The sequence below is a fragment of the Colobus angolensis genome, unplaced genomic scaffold (genome assembly GCF_000951035.1).
Source record: "Colobus angolensis palliatus isolate OR3802 unplaced genomic scaffold, Cang.pa_1.0 Scaffold381, whole genome shotgun sequence".
Lineage (NCBI taxonomy): Eukaryota > Metazoa > Chordata > Mammalia > Primates > Cercopithecidae > Colobus > Colobus angolensis.
In genome coordinates, this window is record NW_012117166.1 from 1901878 (window position 1) to 1921424 (window position 19547).

At 43.6% G+C, this 19547-nt stretch overlaps 1 protein-coding gene across 1 annotated transcript; it reads right to left on the reverse strand.

Annotated features, from left to right (window-relative positions):
• Nucleotides 1–1613: 1613 nt before the first annotated feature.
• Nucleotides 1614–7121, reverse strand: NLRP10 (NLR family, pyrin domain containing 10). The gene is given in 4 exon segments (XM_011954387.1): nucleotides 1614–2148; nucleotides 2150–3359; nucleotides 4930–5263; nucleotides 6941–7121. Coding segments are annotated over 3 exon segments (2034 nt in total). The 5' UTR covers nucleotides 5219–5263; nucleotides 6941–7121.
• Nucleotides 7122–19547: the final 12426 nt, after the last annotated feature.

Below are 19547 nucleotides of genomic sequence, written 5' to 3' on the forward strand. Positions count from 1 at the left end.
AACAAAAACTGCATAGTGAGGGTCATCTCATCATTCCCTTCCTGCCTCCAGCAGCCTTTGCACTTCTCTGCGGGACTCTTTCCCCAGCCGGCTTTGGTCCTCTTTCACCAGGTAGGACATGGCATGGAAAAAGTCCTGGAAGCTGATGTGGCGGAAGCTGTAGAACTTCTTGATGGCAAGTCCCAATTGGTAGTCGTTACTACTCAGGAAAGCGGCAAGCCTGGGGCCATCTAAATTATGCAGGCACATGCTAACGTGCCTGGCTTGATTTCTTTTTTTTTTTTTTTCCATAAAGCAGTTTCAAATGTTTTTTATTTATTTGCATCAAAATAGTATCTTACTTTTATATAATGCTTAAATTTCCACTTTTTTTTTATTATACTTTAAGTTCTAGGGTACATGTGTATAACGTGCAGGTTTGTTACATATGTATACCTGTGCCATGCTGGTGTGCTGCACCCATCAACTCGTCAGCACCCATCAATTCATCATTTATATCAGGTATAACTCCCCAATGCAATCCCTCCCCCCTCCCCCCTCCCCATGATAGGCCCCAGTGTGTGATGTTCCCCTTCCCAAGTCCAAGTGATCTCATTGTTCAGTTCCCACCTATGAGTGAGAACATGCGGAAATTTTTAAAAACTGATGCTTGGAAAAGATAAGTAATTGAGCAAAGGTATATAGCTGGAAAATGGCAGATCCAGTATTTAGATCCAATACTTAGAACCAGGTTTATTAGAACCAGTGTTCCTAATCTTTCCAGTAAAGCACACTGATTTTCACATCAATGATATTATATGCATATTCAACTAGCAATAATGACTATAAGTAATTTATATTTATTATTTCTATCCCATAAATGTTATATTATCTCTTGCATAATTTTGACATGCTTATAACACCAATATAAGTTCTTGTGTTACATTTGCTTTTGTTGCCTGTGAAATCCACAGTCAGGCACTATTTTCATCTGGTGGAGCCTTGGTGTGTAACTCCAAATTTATCCTTTCCTTCTCCCAAATACCAACATCCATGTATCAAAATCTTTAATTATATAAACTTATCTTAATTTCAGATTAAGGACAAAGAGGTCCCTAGACATATGTTCAATAAACCTTTACTACACACTATTCTATGCCAGGATTTTGCACAGGCCTGGACACAGCATGATGAATTCAAAATGTATAATCCTTGCTTTTCTTACATGTCTGTATCCCTATAGCTTTAGGCTGTAAAAACAATTCCTGGAAATGTTTCCAGAAGCCTTCTCTGAAATAAGCAGGAAATAGTTTATTGTCTAGGAAAGAGTCAAATGTCAGAATCAAATGCTTGGTCATCAACTTTAATATATAAGAGGAGCTATGGAAACTGTACTCTATACTGTAGGAAGTTATAAACAGCCTCTGGGGAGGGTACTAGAGACCTTGGTGGTGTGTGGGGCTATTCCTAAGGACTCATTACACATTTGCCCAGGTCCTATGTTTATATCTTCTGATCCTCTCGAATCTAATTCTCTTTTCTAATCATTCCTTTGTCCTTCACTCCTTCTAGTACCCATTAGTCTTGATTCCCTTCTCTCCATCCTTTTTAACTCTGTCTGTCTTTCCCCATCTTCATGTCTGTCCCTTCACCCCTTCATTCCTCCAATCCTTCAGCGTGATTGTCCCCATTTCTCTGCTTCCCATCCCACTGCACCTAACTTCCTCGTCTGCTTCCTCTGTGCCTCTGCCTTTTCCAGTAGAAGCCTCCTTGTGTGTTCCTGCTATGTTATCTTTGCCCTCCTTCTGTCCACGGACAGAAGGACGTTTTTGCTCGTCCTTAGGTCCATGACTCAAGCTGCTTTTGACAGAAAATGAATTCTGGCTCTGGGATTTCTTTTCATTTGAATGTTTTATCTTGAACGATACATCCTTCATCTGAATACCTTTTACCAGATTCTTTATTTTAGCTTCATACAGGGAGAATTCCAAATCCCAGGTCCTGTTGTGCTTCATAGATTCCATCTGTTCTTTAAAATGCTTCAGATCCTGCGCTAAACAGGGAGAAATTCTGCAGCAGAACTTGAGCTCCAAGTTCAAGAAGCTGTCTTTTTTCGATATGTCCAACAAAAACTGCATAGTGAGGGTCATCTCATCATTCCCTTCCTGCCTCCAGCAGCCTTTGCACTTCTCTGTGGGACTCTTTCCCCAGCCGGCTTTGGTCCTCTTTCACCAGGTAGGACATGGCATGGAAAAAGTCCTGGAAGCTGATGTGGCGGAAGCTGTAGAACTTCTTGATGGCAAGTCCCAATTGGTAGTCGTTACTACTCAGGAAAGCGGCAAGCCTGGGGCCATCTAAATTATGTTTCCTGAGCTCAGCTTCTTCAAATAGGAACCTCTGGTTCTGAATCCCTTCAGCGGCCAGGGAGCACAGACTCCTCAGGACCCTGTGCCGGGAAAACTCGGAGCAGCCCCCATCATCAACGGGCGGCAGGAAGGTGGAGACGTAAGCCATGAAGATGTCAGTGCTGTTTCTAGGTGTCTCTAAGACAGCTTTGCCTCTCTCCATCTGCCCCTTCAGCCAGGAGCAGACCACCCAGCAAATGCCTGGAACCTGACACGCTTTGTAGAGAATGTCATTTTTCTGTACAATGTCGAAGGCACTGTCAGCTTTCTTCTCATCCGTGAAATAGGAGCTGAAGTACCTCGCCCTCTCCTCCTCAGAGAAGCCTAAGATATGGACATGGCCTGCTTGTTTCAGCAAGGGCTCCAGATTCCTCAAAGCCAGGGGCCGGGTGGTGATGAGAAGGGAGCATGTGGGGAGTGTATGTCTCCTAATTAGAAGGTGCAGCAGGCTCTCCTTGGAACTCAAACCCCTCTTCTTTAACTTTTCTTCAAAGGGCCTCTGCAGTTCACCAAAGCCATCCAGGATGAACAGGAGCCGCTCTGGCTGCCTCAGAATCTCTGTGACAGGGGCTTGATTGTCCCCGCAGCACCAGAAAAGGAGCGGCTCCAGTTTGCTCTCCAGCAGCAGGACCCCTTCTTTGCAGCTTACATAAAAGACATAATCAAACCGGCCTGGGTACAGACTACCAGTGGCCCAGTCCAACACCATTTTTCTGGTGAGAGTGGTCTTTCCAGTGCCAGCAGACCCCTATAGCACAACTAAGGATGGGGCCAGGGAGGGCTTTTCCCCTGAATCAAATAGAGCCTCCACCATGACAGAGTCCAGCTCTTGCTCCGGGATAGGGTGAGCAGATGATTCTGGGCTCTCTGAGCTGGACTTGGCCACCAGGAGCACCTGATTGTATCTGCCATTGACTCCTGCTTCCTGCCACTCCTCTATGCAGCGCACATGCTCTCGGTATATTTCTCTGTAATCTGAGCCAGACAAATGGGATGTTAGGTGGTGAAATGGGAATTTTAAAAGGCAAAATGGCCCCTCCAAACTGACTCTGCTCATTAGTCTTCTTCTATGTCTCCAACTTGGATCTCCCTGAGATTATAGTTCTGGCTTCATGGGGAAGGGCCACTGTATGTGTGCATGAGTGTGTGTGCAGGCATAGTATGCACATACACATCTGTATGAGTGTGCAAGGGTGTGTTCTGTGTGTAGATATTTGTGCATGAATGCTGGTATCCACATGTGCTCATGGAATGTGTTCATGGACCTTCATGTACTGTTGTGCAAGGAAGGTATGTCAGTGTGCATCAGCAAGTGTGTGTAAGAATACATGTAAGTGCAAAATGCCTGTGTGAGAATGCATCAATGTCTGAGTGTTCATGTGAAATGTCCCCATGTGAAGAGGTGAGGACAAAGAGAGGGGAAAGGAAAGGGATGTCAGAGGATAATGAAGTGACAGGAGCCTTGATATAGTTTGGATGTTTGTCCCCTCCAAATTTCAGGTTGAAATGTGATCCCCAATGTTGGAGGTAGGGCCTAGTGGGAGTTGTTTTTGTCATAGGGGCAAATCCCTCATGAATGTCTTGGGACTCTCCCCACAGTAATGAGTGAGTTCTTGCTCTATTAGCTACACAAGAGCTGGTGGTTTAAAAGGGCCTGGCACCTCCTCCCCTCTCTCTTCCTCCCTCTCTTGCCATGTGACACACCAGCTCTGATCTTGCCTTTTTCCATAACTGAAAGCTTCCTGAGGCCTCACCAGAAGCCAATGTTGACAATACGCCTCTTGTACCACCTGCCAAACCATGAGCCAAATAAATCTCTTTTCTTTATAAATTACCCAGTCTCATGTATTCCTTTATAGCAACACAAAAGGTACTAAAATAAGCCTGTTCTTGGGAAAGGACAAGCCAAATGCTAAAGATAAACCAGCTTCTCAGCAAGAGCCATGACTCTGGGTCCATGAAACCCTCCCATTTGTATGTAGCAGAGGAGCTTTCAGGCATGAAAGGAGCCTATGGGAGGGAGCACAGGCACCAAAACATCCCTGCCTCCCTCCAGGCATCCACAGGAAGAACCAGGAGGCCATGAGGTTCCACACCCACCCATTCTGTAGTGTGGTTCCTTGAGAGATCAGGGGCACAGAAGACTTAGAAGCAGCCTGAGCTGCCTGCCAGGAAGCAGCTAGGGACAGGTCTGACTCCTACATCCTGATGCTATTTCTTCTGGTTAGTGGAAATCCCTTTACCAACACCCTCCCAGTCTCTAAGCCCCTTTCTTCAGACTCTCCTTCTCTGCCACTGCAACTGGAGGTAGGAGGTGGGGAAGAAAGACTAGTATTTTCTTAAATCCCCAGCTTTGGCTCAATCCCCCTCCTGACAGTTGTTGGAACCCTCAGGTGGAGACCACCAAGGACTCTGGGGCACTGGGGACTAGAGGGCAAGGTGACAGAAGGCATAAGTTACAGGCTACAGGCAGCTCTGCAAATGCCATGGGGGGAGGGGAGTCCCAGTGCCATCCTGCCCTCCCCTTCCCCCGCTCCACACTCACCATGCAGACAAACGTGGCTGAGCTGGTCCACAAGTTCCAACAGGTTCCTGACCCTCAAGCCCTTGAGGACAACTGTTACAGCCTCCTTTTCTCCATACTTTGAAATCAGTAATTCTGCCAGGTCCACCGGAATCAGGCCCTCCAACTCCCCTCTGGCCAGTGGGGGCTGGCCCTCAGACAGGGTCATATCCCGTAAGTAGAACTTTAACTTCTTGAAATCATTCTCCTCAAGGTCACTCAAGGCCCAGAGCAATGCCTCCCGGGGGTTTCTGGCCTTGGTCATGGCCATGGTGATCTGGGGGAAGGATCAAGTCCAGACCAGCAGACCAGTCACCTGGAGAAGGAGGCAAAAGGAGAGGTCCACTGCTGAGAGGCCCACCCTGCTTTCTGGGGGCTTGGCAAGCTACAGAGCGGAGGCCAGGGAGAGACGAGATACATGTGCAAAGCTCCAAGAAGGACAAGCAGATGAAAGAGCACGGGAATTTTCCTAGTCATTCCCCACTGCCTCTTCGTCAGGTGACACGTGACTGTGTTGGCAAATGGGTAGGAAGGTATATGGGTGTGTTAATCTCTCAATCTCTCTCTCTCTCTCTTTCTCAGACTCTCTGTCTCTCTCTCTGTCCCCACTCCCTTCCTCTTTCCCGCTCACACACATTCTTTATTAGGCTCTGTATGCCTCCTTAGATAGATGGATTAAGAAAAAAAAACTTTAAGTTTTTATTTATTTTATTTTTTTGGAGACAGAGTCTCCCTCTGTTGCCCAGGCTAGGGAGCAATGACATGACCTCGGCTCACTGCAACCTCCATATCCCGCGTTCAAGCAATTCTCCTGCATCAGGCTCCCAAGTAGCTGGAATTACAGGGGCCCACCACCACGCCCAGCTCATTTTTATAGTTTTAGTAGAGATGGGGTTTCACCATGTGGGCCAGGCTAGTCTCAAACTCCTGACCTCAGGTGATCCACCCACCTTGGATGAGCTACTGTGCCTGGCCAAGTTTTAAGTTTTAAAAGTGAGCCTGTCCCTGGCTGTGTGAATCTACAGAAAGCTGGAGCACATTTGCTGGAACTGCTGTGGTATGGCAAGAAGTTAAAAAAAATCTACACTCAGTGGCTCAAAGGCTCACACGTCAGCCTGCTGGCCTCAGTCACACATGGATTGTAAAGCTAGAAGTCTCCTAATTCAGATAAGGAAACAAATCCAGATAATGACACGAAGAGGAACCATCACATGTAAATCACTTTGTGCCAGGTGATTTACATATCCTTTTTGATCATCTCAGAAATCATCTCAGGTACTATTCCACGTGAGAAATTTGGCAGTCAGAGAAAAATGTATTTTCAGAGTTTTCCAGAGCTAGGCCACTGGGCAAAGAGGCAGGATTTAAACTGTGGTCTATGCCCTGGGTGGAAGAGAGAGACAGAAAAAACTCAAAAGATAAAGACATAGAAGACAGAATCAGGAACCAGGAAGTTAGGCTAAATGTTACCAGAAACTGGAGACATGTAAATACTAAAGTAGCAGGGAAGGGCGAGCAGGATTTTGAGTTGCGTTTCTAATGCAGAACTAAAATGTAGTCCAGGTGGCAGTCTTTGGAAAAGAAAAGCAACAATTAATAGAAAGCCTTCAGAATCCAGAAATACACCTGTGACCTAAGGCCCATAGTGAACCCATCTCAGTAGTACAATGTCACGTTCATCACTGAGAGTGTTCAAAAGAGAATCTGGGAACACAGAGAGTTGCTGCGATTCAAATACCAACATTTTGACTACATTCGACAGAGAAAGAAAAGGTTTGGAACATGTTAGGATACATGGGACTTTGGTTGTCATAGGCCAGTTTGGAAAAGCAGGCCTGTGAAAGCAGTATCACTTTACAGCAAAGCTTCAGGCTGCATGGGAAGACTCAGGGCTTCCCTACAAATTTCTGATGTTGGTAAAGCTATTTAATAATTCAGGAAAGAAAAGATAACACTAGACCTGCCAAGAAGATGACTAGTCTAGGCTGCTCACCACAGTTCAGACTTGGGGAGCTGGAGGTGAGGCAGGGAGAACTCAGCTCCCTGATCCAGGAGCCCAGTAAGCAAAGCCTGGGGACTGAGATGAAACAGATCCCCTTTCCTGGTCAGACAGCTCTACAGGTCCAACTCTGGGCTCTCTTAACCCATACTCACTAGTTAACTTCTGTTTGGTGGTGCTGGTACCTACCAGCTACAGCTCGATACCTAACAGTTCCTAGTATATGTAGGCCTGGAACAGAAGGGCCCCTCCCCACCTGCCCCAAGCTTCTGTGAAGCAGAACCACCCAGTGACTGTCAGTGGGATGACTGTCAATGGGACGCGCAATTGCTCACCAGTGGAAAACTTGGCCTCATTTTTTCAAATGTTGAAGTTGAGAAACAAGGGAGAGGTGGAAGGCATGAACTATTCTGTCACCAAGAGAAAAAGAGCCCAGGAGACTTCCCACGTCCCTCCCTGAAACCCACACCCTAGGCTGGTGCAGTTTGACTAGAGAGATGAAAGAATTGAAGCACTGTTACCATTTCTCTAAGTTGTTGAAATCATTGGAGAATGAAAAAGGAAGAAGATAGGAGCTCCATGAAATAGGAATTCAAACAAGGAGAAAAACAGGCCAGGCACGGTGTCTCATGCCTGTAATCCCAGCACTTTCGGAAGCTGAGGTAGGTGGATCATTTGATGTCAGGAGTTTGAGACCAGCTTGATCAACGTGGTGAAACCCTGTCTCTACTAAAAATACACAATTAGCTGGGAATCATGATGCAAGCCTGTAATCTCAGCTACTCGAGAAGGTGAGGCAGGAGAATTGCTTGAACCCAGGAGGCAGAGGTTGCACTGAGCTGAGATTGCACCACTGCACTCCAACCTGGGGCAACAAAGTGAGACTTCGTCTCAAAAAAGAAAAGGAGAAAAACAAATTCCCAGAAGGCAGCTGGTCCTCTGACCTAGAGAGCTGAGGATCCCTGAAAGCCCTGGCAGAAAGAGAACGGGTTTATCCAAAAACAATATCTCCAAGAAAAAAGAAAAAAGACTTGCTAGATTATAGCTGTCTTTTTATAGCTGATGCTATTGGCTTTCTAAAAGAACCTACTTGGAGGCTATTAGAAGGTGGAAAAAGCTAGCAGTAACTTCCAAGAAAACCAGATAAATGAAAGTAAAATAAGGAAATTGCTAGCAAGAGGAGAAACAAAAAAATAAAATTGGAAATATAATAGTAAACTACAATACTCAAGTATGAATAATGTTTGCATAGAAATCATAGTGTAATCACTGAACATTGCTCCAACTAAAATTTAAAATATAATTATATTGAAAGGATGGTGGTCCATGGAATGTACTAGAAGAGGAAGTCAATAGATAATGCCTAAAATGTTGAATCAAAATGTAGTTATATACAGTACACATATTACTTCAAAATGCAGAGATATAAGAAGAAATAGTTAAAATCTAACGTATTAATAATTGTTTCAGGGAAAAGAGACTGGGCATCAGGAGAGAAATGGACTACTGTTCCAGGGCATAAGCTTTTTAATGCCTATTGATTTTAGAAACCATAATCATGTATTACTTTGACAAGATAAAAATTAACTTAGCAAAGAAACAGCAAGAAGTAAAGAAATGGAGTTAACATGTATGGACAAATCTCTCTGGAAGCTTGGTAACAAAAGTGATGAGAAAGGTCCTGAGGTAATATGGAAAATGAGAAGTCCAGAGAAGGTTTTGTTCGCTTTAACATGGGAAAGGGCGGAATGTACCTGGATGCTGACACAAAGCCTCCCATAGAGCGGTCAGGTTAGAGATGCAAAAGAGAAAGTCAAGCACCAGAGGAGGGAATGGAGAATGGGGATTGGGGCAGGATTTGAAGCAAAGGCAAAAGATTGGCCTTTGACAGGAGGCTGGAAGGAACAACATCCATTCTTTCCTGAGGAAAGTGAGAGAGGTTGTTTGGCAGAGAAAGCCAGGTGTGTGGGTTTTATGGTCAGAAGATAAGCGTGGTCATGTCTGAGTCTCAGCATGCTCTGTGAAGTACGTGTAAGAGCATCTCCCGTGAGTGAGAGGGCAAGGGTGGTTGAGGAGGGGAGATGCCTTGAGGAGACCACTGCAAGCCTTCCCTCCTGGGCACCTCTCCTCCTCCTCCAAGGCCTCCTGTGCCCATTGCTCAGGGAGTACCCCAGAGTCCAGGGGAACAGGCAGGAATGGGACTGGCCTTTCCCAGTGCCTTGACCAAGCTAAGGCTAGCGACAAAAACAAGACTGCCAAGAACCAGGACCAGAGACAAAGATAAAAGAGTGAGACACAGTTATGTAGCAGGGGTGACAGAGAGCAGAAAGGCCACTTACTGCAAAGGCACCAGGTCTGGAGACCACTGTGCCAGATTCAGAATCACCTGAAGGAAGAAGGAATGAGATGCATGGAACCAACTATAACTGGAGGGTAGAGGCAAGAAATGAAATGAGTCCTCCCTGCCTGTCCACTCTGGCCTGGCTGCAGGCAACACTGACAATTGCAACTGAGCAACTGAGTCCCAAAAAAGGGAAGGGGAGGAGACGAAAGAAAGAGAAACCAAGGGTGGGAATAGCAAGAGATCAAAAGAGTAAAGAGTCAGAGAAGAGATACAGAGAGATATCAGAAAAATGAGCCAACAAAATAGAAAGTCAGAGAGAGTGAGAGAGAGAGATGAAGCCAGCTGGTAGGTATGAGTCTCTCTCTTTCTCATACACACACACACTCACATACTTACATACTCTATACACAGTGTTTCTTCACAACAAACTCTTAGAAACAAGGGCAATGAGAAAAACATGTGAAGCAATTGGAGTTTCTCAATCAAGCTGCAGTGTTCCCACATTCATTACACTCTTTCCCTAGCTATGGAGGCAGGTCCCAAGGCACAGTTGAACACATGTCTTCATCCTCTTGCTTCCAGGCCTTCATGAAATCCTCTTGAAGGGGGAGAAACCTGGCCTCCTGAGGGAAGTATAAATTATAACACCATCTTACAGCTAGACCTCTTTTGTAGAAAAGAAGTCAAATGGAGTGAAGTGCCATATGTACAAACTTTCTTTTCATTAAGACACAACTCGCAAGTATGTAAAAAGTGTGATTTATGCCCTACAGGAAGCCCTCAGAGTCTACCTCCCTACCCCAGTGCCCCCTGACTCCTTCCCCAACTAATAAGGACCCCCCTTCAATCCATTCAGTCCAAAAGGAGATAGACCAAGAGATAAACAATGAACCAAAGAGTGCCAATATTCCCTGATTATGCCCCCTCCAAGCAGTGGGAGGAGGAGAATTTGGCCCAGTCAGAGTGCATGTACCATTTTCTCTCTCAGACTTAAAACAAATTAAAATAGACCTAGGTAAATTCTCAGATAACCCTGATGGACTCCTTTCCTTCCTAGGCATGGTTAGGTACTTCTGCCTTTGGATACCTACTTTTACCATCCCGACTAAACCATTATGTAAACTCACAAAAGCAAACCTAGCTGATCCCATAGATCCTAAATCCTTCCCCTACTCCTCTTTCCGTTCCTTAAAAACAGCCCTAGAAGCTGCCCCCACACTAGCTCTCCCTAACTCATCCCAACCCTTTTCATTACACACAGCCAAAGCGCAGGGCTGTGCAGTCGGAATTCTTACACAAGAGCCAGGACCGCACCCTGTAGTCTTTCTATCTAAACAACTTGACCTTACTGTTTTAGCCTAGCCTTTATGTCTGTGTGTGGTGGTTGCTGCCACCCTAATACTTTTAAAGGCCCTCAAAATCACAAACTCTGCTCAACTCACTCTCTACAGTTCTCGTAACTTCCAAAATCTATTTTCTTCCTCACACCTGACACATATACTTTCTGCTCCCCAGCTCCTTCGGCTATACTCACTCTTTGTTGAGTCTTCCACAATTACCATTGTTCCTGGCCCAGACTTCAGTCCGGCCTCCCACATTATTCCGGATACCACACCTGACCCCCATGACTGTATCTCTCTGATACACCTGACATTCACTCTACTTCCCCATATTTCCTTCTTTCCTGTTCCTCACTCTTTTCACACTTGGTTTATTGATGGCAGTTCCATCAGGCCTAATCGCCACACACCAGCAAAGGCAGGCTATGTACAGTATCTTCCACATCTATCATTGAGGCTATTGTTCTGCCCCTCTCTGCTACCTCTCAGCAAGCCGAACTCATTGCCTTAATTCAGGCCCTCACTCTTGTAAAGGGACTATGCATCAATATTTATACTGACCCCATATCCTGCACCACCATGCTGTTTTATGAGCTGAAAGCTTTCCTCACCACACAAGCGTCCTCCATCATTAATGCCTCTTTAGTAAAACTCTTCTCAAAGCCGCTTTACTTCCAAAGGAAGTTGGAATCATTCACTGCAAGAGCCATCAAAAGGCATCAGATCCCATCGGTCAGGACAATGTTTATGCTGATAAGGTAGCTTAAAAAGCAGCTAGCATTCCAACTTCTATCTCTCATGGTCAGTTTTTCTCCTTCTCATCCGTCACTCCCACTTACTCTTCCACTGAAACTTCCACCTATCAATCTCTTCCCACACAAGGCAAATGGTTCTTGGACCAAGGAAAATATCTCCTTCCAGCCTCACAGGCCCATTCTATTCTATTGTCATTTCATAACCTCTTCCATGTAGGTTACAAGCTGCTAGTCCACCTCTTAGAACCTCTCATTTCCTTTCCATTGTGGAAATCTCTCCTTAAGGAAATCACTTCTCAGTGTTCCATCTGCTATTCTACTACTCCTCAGGGATTGTTCAGGCCCCCTCCCTTCCCTACACATCAAGCTTGGAGATTTGCCCCTGCCCAGGACTGGCAAATCAACTTTACTTACATGCCTAAGTCAGGAAACATGTTTGGGTAGACACTTCCACCGGAAGGGTAGAGACCTTTCCCACGGGGTCTGAAAAGACCACCGCAGTCATTTCTTCCCTTCTGTCAGACATAATTCCTCAGTTTGGCCTTCCCACCTCTATACAGTCTGATAATGGACCAGCCTTTATTAGTCAAATCACCCAAGCAGTTTCTCAGGCTCTTGGTATTTAGTGGCTCTTGGTTTTACCTCAAAGTGCCACCCTTAAGTCTCTCTTTAAGTGGATAGAAGATCTTCAGTGACAAAGTACACTCCAATACTTTCACTCTGATGAAGTCCTATTCTTTACTTTTATATTTACTCTTATTCTCCTTCCCTCTACCTCTCCCCAGCTATCTCCACCACACTATCAATCTCACTCACTCTCTCCTAGCCATTTCTAATCCTTCTTTAACAAACAATTGCTGGCTTTGCATTTCTCTTTCCTCCAAATTCAAGGAGGCCCTGACTTACTCTCTGCTTAAAAAAAAAAAGAAAAGAAAAGAAAAAGAAAAAAAGGGGGGGGAAAGAATCTGTTTATTTTTAAACAAAGAATGTTGTTTTTACCTAAATCAATCTGGCCAGGTATACGACAACATAAAAAAAAACTCAAGGATAGAGCCCAAAAACTCACCAACCAAGTAAATAATTACACTGAACCCCCTTTGACACATTGGATGTCCTGGGTACTCCCAATTCTTAGTCCTTTAATACCTGTTTTTCTCCTTCTCTTATTCAGACCTTGTGTCTTTCATTTAGTTTCTCAATTCATACAAAACTGCATCCAGGCCATCACCAATAATTCTATATGAAAAATCTTCCTTCTAACAACCCCACAGTATCACCCAAATCTTTCTTCAGTTGAATCTCTCCCACTCTAGGTTCCCACACCGCCCCTAATCCCACTCGAAGCAGCCCTGAGAAACATCGCCCATTATCTCTCCACACCACCCCCAAAAATTTTTGCTGCCCCAACACTTTACCACTATTTTGTTTTATTTTTCTTATTAATATAAGAAGACAGGAATGTCAGGCCTCTGCGCCCAAGCTAAGCCATCATATCCCCAGTGACCTGCATGTATACATCCAGATGGCCTGAAGCAAATGAAGATACACAAAAGTGAAAATAGCCTTAACTGATGACATTCCACCATTGTGATTTGTCTCTGCCCTGCTCTAACTGATCAATGTACTTTGTAATCTCCCCCACCCTTAAAAAGTTCTTTATAATTCTCCCCACCCTTGAGAATGTACTTTGTGTGATCCATCTCCTGCCCCCAAAACATTGCTCTTAACTTCACCGCCTATCCCAAAACCTATAAGAGCCAATGACAATCCCACCACCCTTTGCTGCCTCCTTTTTCGGGCTCAGCCCACCTGCACCCAGGTGAAATAAACAGCCATGTTGCTCACACAAAGCCTGTTTGGTGATCTCTTCACATGGATATGTGAAACAAGCAGGTTGTAAAGTCACACATCCTACAAAGAGAAAATAGGGGGAGGAAGGAAGAAAAACAACAACAAACAAACAGTGAAGAACAATCCTCAAAAATTGATATAGGCCATATTACTCTGAAGGCCATACATCAGTAAGCAGGTATGAAAGTGGTTTAGGTATGTAAATAGGCTGCCATTATTTTCTTCTGAAGTTGTTCACAGAGCTCTAAGAAAGCACAGCTTAATTTTCAGTGATTAAAATCAGGAAAAATGGGGGGAAAGGGGAAAAAAAGGAGAAAAAATATTGAAAACATTGTTTTGGAGACTTGTAGCCAGGAAAATTTTAAAATTCAGTCCAAACTGTAGAAAATAATAAAAATCAAAAAAAAGTTAGATAAGACTAGACTCTAACGGGTGTACTATAGTTTATTTTGAAACATAATTTTTCTCTCTCTAGTCCTATTTTCACTAAAGACAAGTCGTAAGACAAATTCATTTGCAAAATAAGTTTTAATCTTATCACACTTGGCTGGGGTATTTTCATAAAGTCAGAAAGACTAATTATTTGCCACATAGGCTCCTCTTTTTTTAATTGGCATTGCTGGAACTTTATTCCATAAGGAATATCAGATTTGACTTTAATGCCTTAAGTCTAGCCTCTGCCTGCAAATACCTGTATTAATTGGGTGAATTCCTCACCTTGAGTTCCCAAGAAAACCTAGGGCTCCTGGGACTATCAGAAAGTGATATTCTTTACTTACCACAGTATAACTGCCTGAGTGGTTCTTTCTGCCCACTGTATAAAGAAAGACCATGGCACTGGAGTAAAAAAAGAGTTTAACAGACACAAGGCCAGCCACACCAGGTGGGAGATGAAGTTTGTACTCAAATCATCTCATTCAAAGCTTGTAAGGTTACAGGTTTTTCAAAAGCGGTTTTGGAGAAGGGGTGGGGGTGGCCAGGTAACAGGTACTTGCTGCTGATTTGTTGGGGTGGAGACGAAATCACAAGGGGTCAAAGCTGTCCTCCTGCCTTCCAAATTGCTTCTGGGTGCAGCCACAGGAGAGAGCTTGTTGGTCCAGGTGGAGCCATGGTTATCAGACATGCAAAAAAATCTGGAAACGTATCTCAAAAGGCCAATCTACAATAATGATGTTATCTGCAGCAGTAATTGGAGAAGTAGCATATCTTATAACTACCAGAATAATGGCTAACAATCATTTATGTCTGCATCTTAGCAGGACTTAGGTTCCTCTCCTTCTCCCAGCCTGACGGCATCTCATTAGTGTTACAAAAGCAGTTGAGTTTGGGGCAAGGCCTATTACCATTTAACTATAGCCTAAATGTCTTCCAAAGTTAGCTTGGCCCAATAGCCCAGGAATAATTAAGGGAAAAGTAAGATGGGGGTTGGGTTAGCTTAGCTTACCGTTATACTTTTCTCACTGATACAACTTTTGCAAAGGTGGTTTCAAAAGGTTATGAACCTGTACAGGGACTGTGTAGACAAGGTATGGGGCCAGTTTCCCAAGGGGCTCTCATTGGCTCTGTAAGTCAACTTTGATTCCTTAAAGGCATCTGTATCTGAAAGCATACCATTCCAGTCAAAACCTTGGTAAAATAACCCGTGTCTCCAATTTTGTCCTGTTACAAAAGAAAACAGGTTCTTATTGCACTTACTCAAATGACTATATTGCCATAAGTTAAAAATATTCACAAGCAGTTTCCAAATTTTTGAGAAATCAGGTAGAGACAAATATGTCCAAATTTTGTTTATAGGAGTTTACTCAATTGTTAAAAGCTGTAAAAAGCGCAAAAGAAAAGTTTCTTGGTGCTGAAAAACAAAGAATCAGCAATGTTTTAAACAAAATGTCATAAAAGGATTATTTGAGTCTTCTAGTAGTTCAGTCCACGGAGTTAACTCCTATTCTGTCTGATACTCATGAACATTCAAGCTCTCCATGGGAGTCTTGGAAGTTTTTCCTCTATTCTAGTGTCACGGTCTCCAAAGTTATTAGAAATGTATTTCTATAAACATGTTATTAGTATGTGTTCCGGAATTGTATGAAATTCCTGTGATTCTGATATGTCTTAGCATACGTTATCAGTAGTAATTATGATTATTATGTAAAATTGTTGCATGCCACCAAAGCAACCAAATTTCCTTGTCAATTGTGTCTTTATGACTGTGCTAAGACTTGTCATCCACAGTTGTTTTACTTTTATCCTTTTCAAAAGATGTTTTTTATAATCAGCTATAGGACTCTGACAGGTGTTCTTGAATGCAGTTTTCTAATAACTTTATTTTCCTTTCACACCTTCAAGAAGAAGGAAGCCTTCAAACTCCCCCAGTGGCATAGCTAGTGCTAGCGAGATGGCAGTAAGGAGAACAGGTAGACTAGCAAAGCACGTGAAAAAATTACAGTGGTCATCTGGACAGTTCTGATGGCTGCTTTCTATAGCATGTTCCTGAGTCCCTGCGGTGAAAGATAAGCCTTCGGCCCTCAGATCCATCTCGGTGTTCAGGCTGGAGGGTGGTGCTGTGGCCTGCTTGGGACTGCTTTTCTAGGGCTTGATCACAGGACTGAGGGAAATTTGATGAGGGTGCAGCCTGCACTGCAATAAAAGGGCCTACGGTGAGATGAAACCAGCGAGGGATTACCCAAAGAAGCCAAATAGAGGAAGAGGAGCATGAAATCTGGTCAGAGAGGTTGGAAGTTAGAGCAAGATTCTGACATGAAAGGCAACATCTATAAATGAGAAATGGAATTGAAGTTGGAGGAAAAGAAGTCAGCTTCCCCAGGGATAGAAAGCAGAGATTAGGAAGTGTTGGCCAGGATCCATCAGAGCCACACTGTGATGTAAGGTTGTGAGTGAATGGTTTATTGCACCCAAGTGCACAGTACACATGAGCAAGAAGCCCCATGGTAATTAAATCTTGGGGGCTGGCCCAGCAGGAGAGAGAGATAAAGGAATACTATACAGCACTGTGATTCCAGACACCGTATCATCTCTCCAGCCCAGCATTCTCCTTGTGGCAATCATGGCAAAAAGCCATCATTCTCTAAACTTTTTTTATTTTTTTACCTTGTAGGGAAAGGAAAACTTCTCCTCTGCCCTCTTAGGTTCTTTAACTGAGACCTACAAATCAAATTGACAAAAAACAGATTAACAGGAGAAATCATACAAATTTTCTTTGATGTTAACAATTTTACATAGCATCAAGGACTTCACAGACAAGAAGTGAAAACTCCAAAGAAGTGGTTAGACCCAAAGGCTTATATACCATTTTAACCAAGGGCTGTAAATGTTTGGAGAAGTGACAAGGCAAAGGAAAAGGTATGGAATTCTAGGGGTAGCAAGTTGTGGGAAACTAACTAGCGAGTATGTGGGGAAAACTAATGAAAAATAAGGGTTACTTCAGGAAGGATTGCTTGGCAAACATATCTCAGCATTGACTTCCCATCTCCAGTGATAAGAATGTTCTCTACTTCCTAGGAAAACCTTTCTCATGGGAAATTTATGCCCTGCTTTTATGTAGAAATGGGAAGAGCAGACAACCCTTTCTGAATCTGCTGTTTTTCAGTTCCCTTCAGATCAAAGTAATCAGCATGCTTAAGTGGTATATTTTGGTGTGGCATGTTCAGATGCCTTTCAATCTCAAGAATGAGTTCTATACAGAACTGTCATTCACTTTTGGTGAGAATGTAAAAATATGACAACCAGTTTATTATTATTATTATTATTATTATTATTATTTTAGAGACAGAGTCTTGTTCTGTTGCCCGGGGTGGAGTGCAGTGGTGCAACCACAGCTCACTGCAGCTTCCAGCTCCTGAGCTCAAGCCATATTCCTGCTTCAGCTTCCCAAGTAGCTGAAACTACAGGCATGCACCATGACACTGAGCTAACTGATCTGACAGTTTCTTGCAAAGTTAAGCACTCCCTATCCTATGACTTAGCCATTCCACTCTTAGGTATTTACCTCAGGAGAAAGAAAACACATGTCTTCACAAAGACTTCTACACAAATGTTCCAAAGAACTTTATTCACAATAGTCAAAAATCTGAAACAAATCAAGTATCCATCAACAAGTGACTGGATAAACAAGTTATAGTACATTCATACAATAAAATATTACTCAGCGATGAACAATTGATAGACACAATGCATTGATAAATTTTACAATTGTACTGTGTGAAAGGAGCAGACACAAAGAATTCAAGCTGTTTCTTAGCTGCTGGTTGTAAAAAAAAAAAAAGAATTCAAATTTTGTTATTCCATTTATATGAAATTCTATGATACGAAAACTAGTCTGTCATAATGCAGAGCAGTGGTTGCCCACAGCCAGATATGACATGGAGTACTACAAAGGGGCCCGTGGCACTTTTGAAGTGAGGAAATGTTCCATGTCTTAACTGTGGTGGTGGATACATAGGCCAAGACTTTCTCAAAACTCACTAAACATACACTTTTTTTCTTTTTTTTTTTTGAGACAGAGTCTCACTCTGTCACCCAAGTTGGAGTGCAATGGCACAATCTCGGCTCACTGCAACCTTCGCCTCCCAGGTTCAAGTGATTCTCCTGCCTCAGCCTCCCAAGTAGCTAGGATTATGGGCATGTGCCACCACACCCGACTAATTTTTGTGTTTTTAGTAGAGACAGGGTTTCACCATGTTGGCCAGGCTGGTCTCAAATTCCTGACCTTAGGTAATCTGCCTGCCTTGGCCTCCCAAAGTGCTGGGATTACAGGCATAAACCACCACACCCAGCCTAAACTATATACTTTAAATGGAGGCAGTTTGTTGTATTATAAATTGTACCTCAGTAATGTTGATTAATTAAAAAAAGAATGAGCTCTGATAACTAAACTGCTAATCTTACAAACCTAAGAGAAGTCTGCAAGGACCACTTACTCCAGCAACTAAACATTGTGAGCTAGTCCCGGAATGTCCAAGGCCAGTAGGGAGGAGACATACCTCTTCATGGATAGGAATCAGGGAGGGACCACAAAGGAGCCTGGGAAGGAATGTCATTGCCAGGGTGAGGTGGCCAGGAGCTGAGCCTACAGAGGGGGCACCTGGGGGCTGAAAAACGGGTAGCAGGCAGCCAGCTTTGCAGGGAGGGAAGAAGGGAGAGAAGAGGTGCGCCTGAGGCCAGAGTTCTCTAATGTGAGTATCAGAACTTCAGAACTGCAGAGAGATGGTAAAGCTAAGCATGACCACCCTTTCTTAGTCAAAGTCTTCTAAAAAGTCTAAAGTGATTCCATCCAAGAGAAGAAAGAGAAGCAAACTGTCTCTGGGGGAAAGCCTCCCCAATTTAGGCCTCAACAACTACCACTCATAAACCAAGAAATGAACTCATAGCCTTGAAAATCTGAGTAAAAATAAATAAAAACAAGAAACATAGATTCAGGCCAGGCAAGGTGGCTCATGCCTGTAATCCCAGCACTTTGGGAGGCCAAAGCAGGTGGATTGCTTAAGCTCAGGAGTTCAAGACCAGCCTGGGCAACATGGTGAAGCCTCATCTCTACAAAAATTAGCCAGGCGTGATGACACATGCCTGTAGTCTCAGCTACTCGGGAGGCTGAGGTGAGAAGATCACTTGAGCCTGGGAGGTCCAGGCTACAGTGAGCTGAGATCATGCCACTGCACTCCAGCCTGGGCAAGAGTGAAACCCTGTCTCAAAAAAAAAAAAAGAAAGAAGAGACACAGATTCAGACCACTAAGAATTATAGATGTTACATGAAAATGTTTTTAAAATTTAAGGATGTAATTACAAAAATAAGTTTATAAGAAACAAGAAAAAATAGAAAGATTTGTTTTAAAAATCTTTTTATATAAAAACAAAAAACATAAAATAGAACTTCTACAGATGAAGAATATAATTATTGAAATCTAAAATTGAATATACAGAATAGATAGCAGCTGAAGTCAGAATTAGAGAGCTGAAGCTATGGCCAAAGAATTTATCCAGACAGCAGCATAAACGGATAGGAGATTGAAAAAATGAAAGCTTAAAAGACATGGAGAATAAGGTCAGGACAGGCAATATTAAGAGCAAATGGGCCGGGTACAATGGCTGATGCCTGTAATCCTAGCACTCTGGGAGGTCAAGGTGGGCAGATCACCCGAGGTCAGAAGTTCGAGACCAGCTTGGCCAACATGGCTAAAGCCTGTCTCTACTAAAAGTACAAAAATTAGCCAGGCATGGTGGCGCATGTCTGTAATCCCAGCTACTCGGGAGACTGAGGTGGGAGACTAGCTTGAACCCAGGGGTCGGAGGTTGCAGTGAGC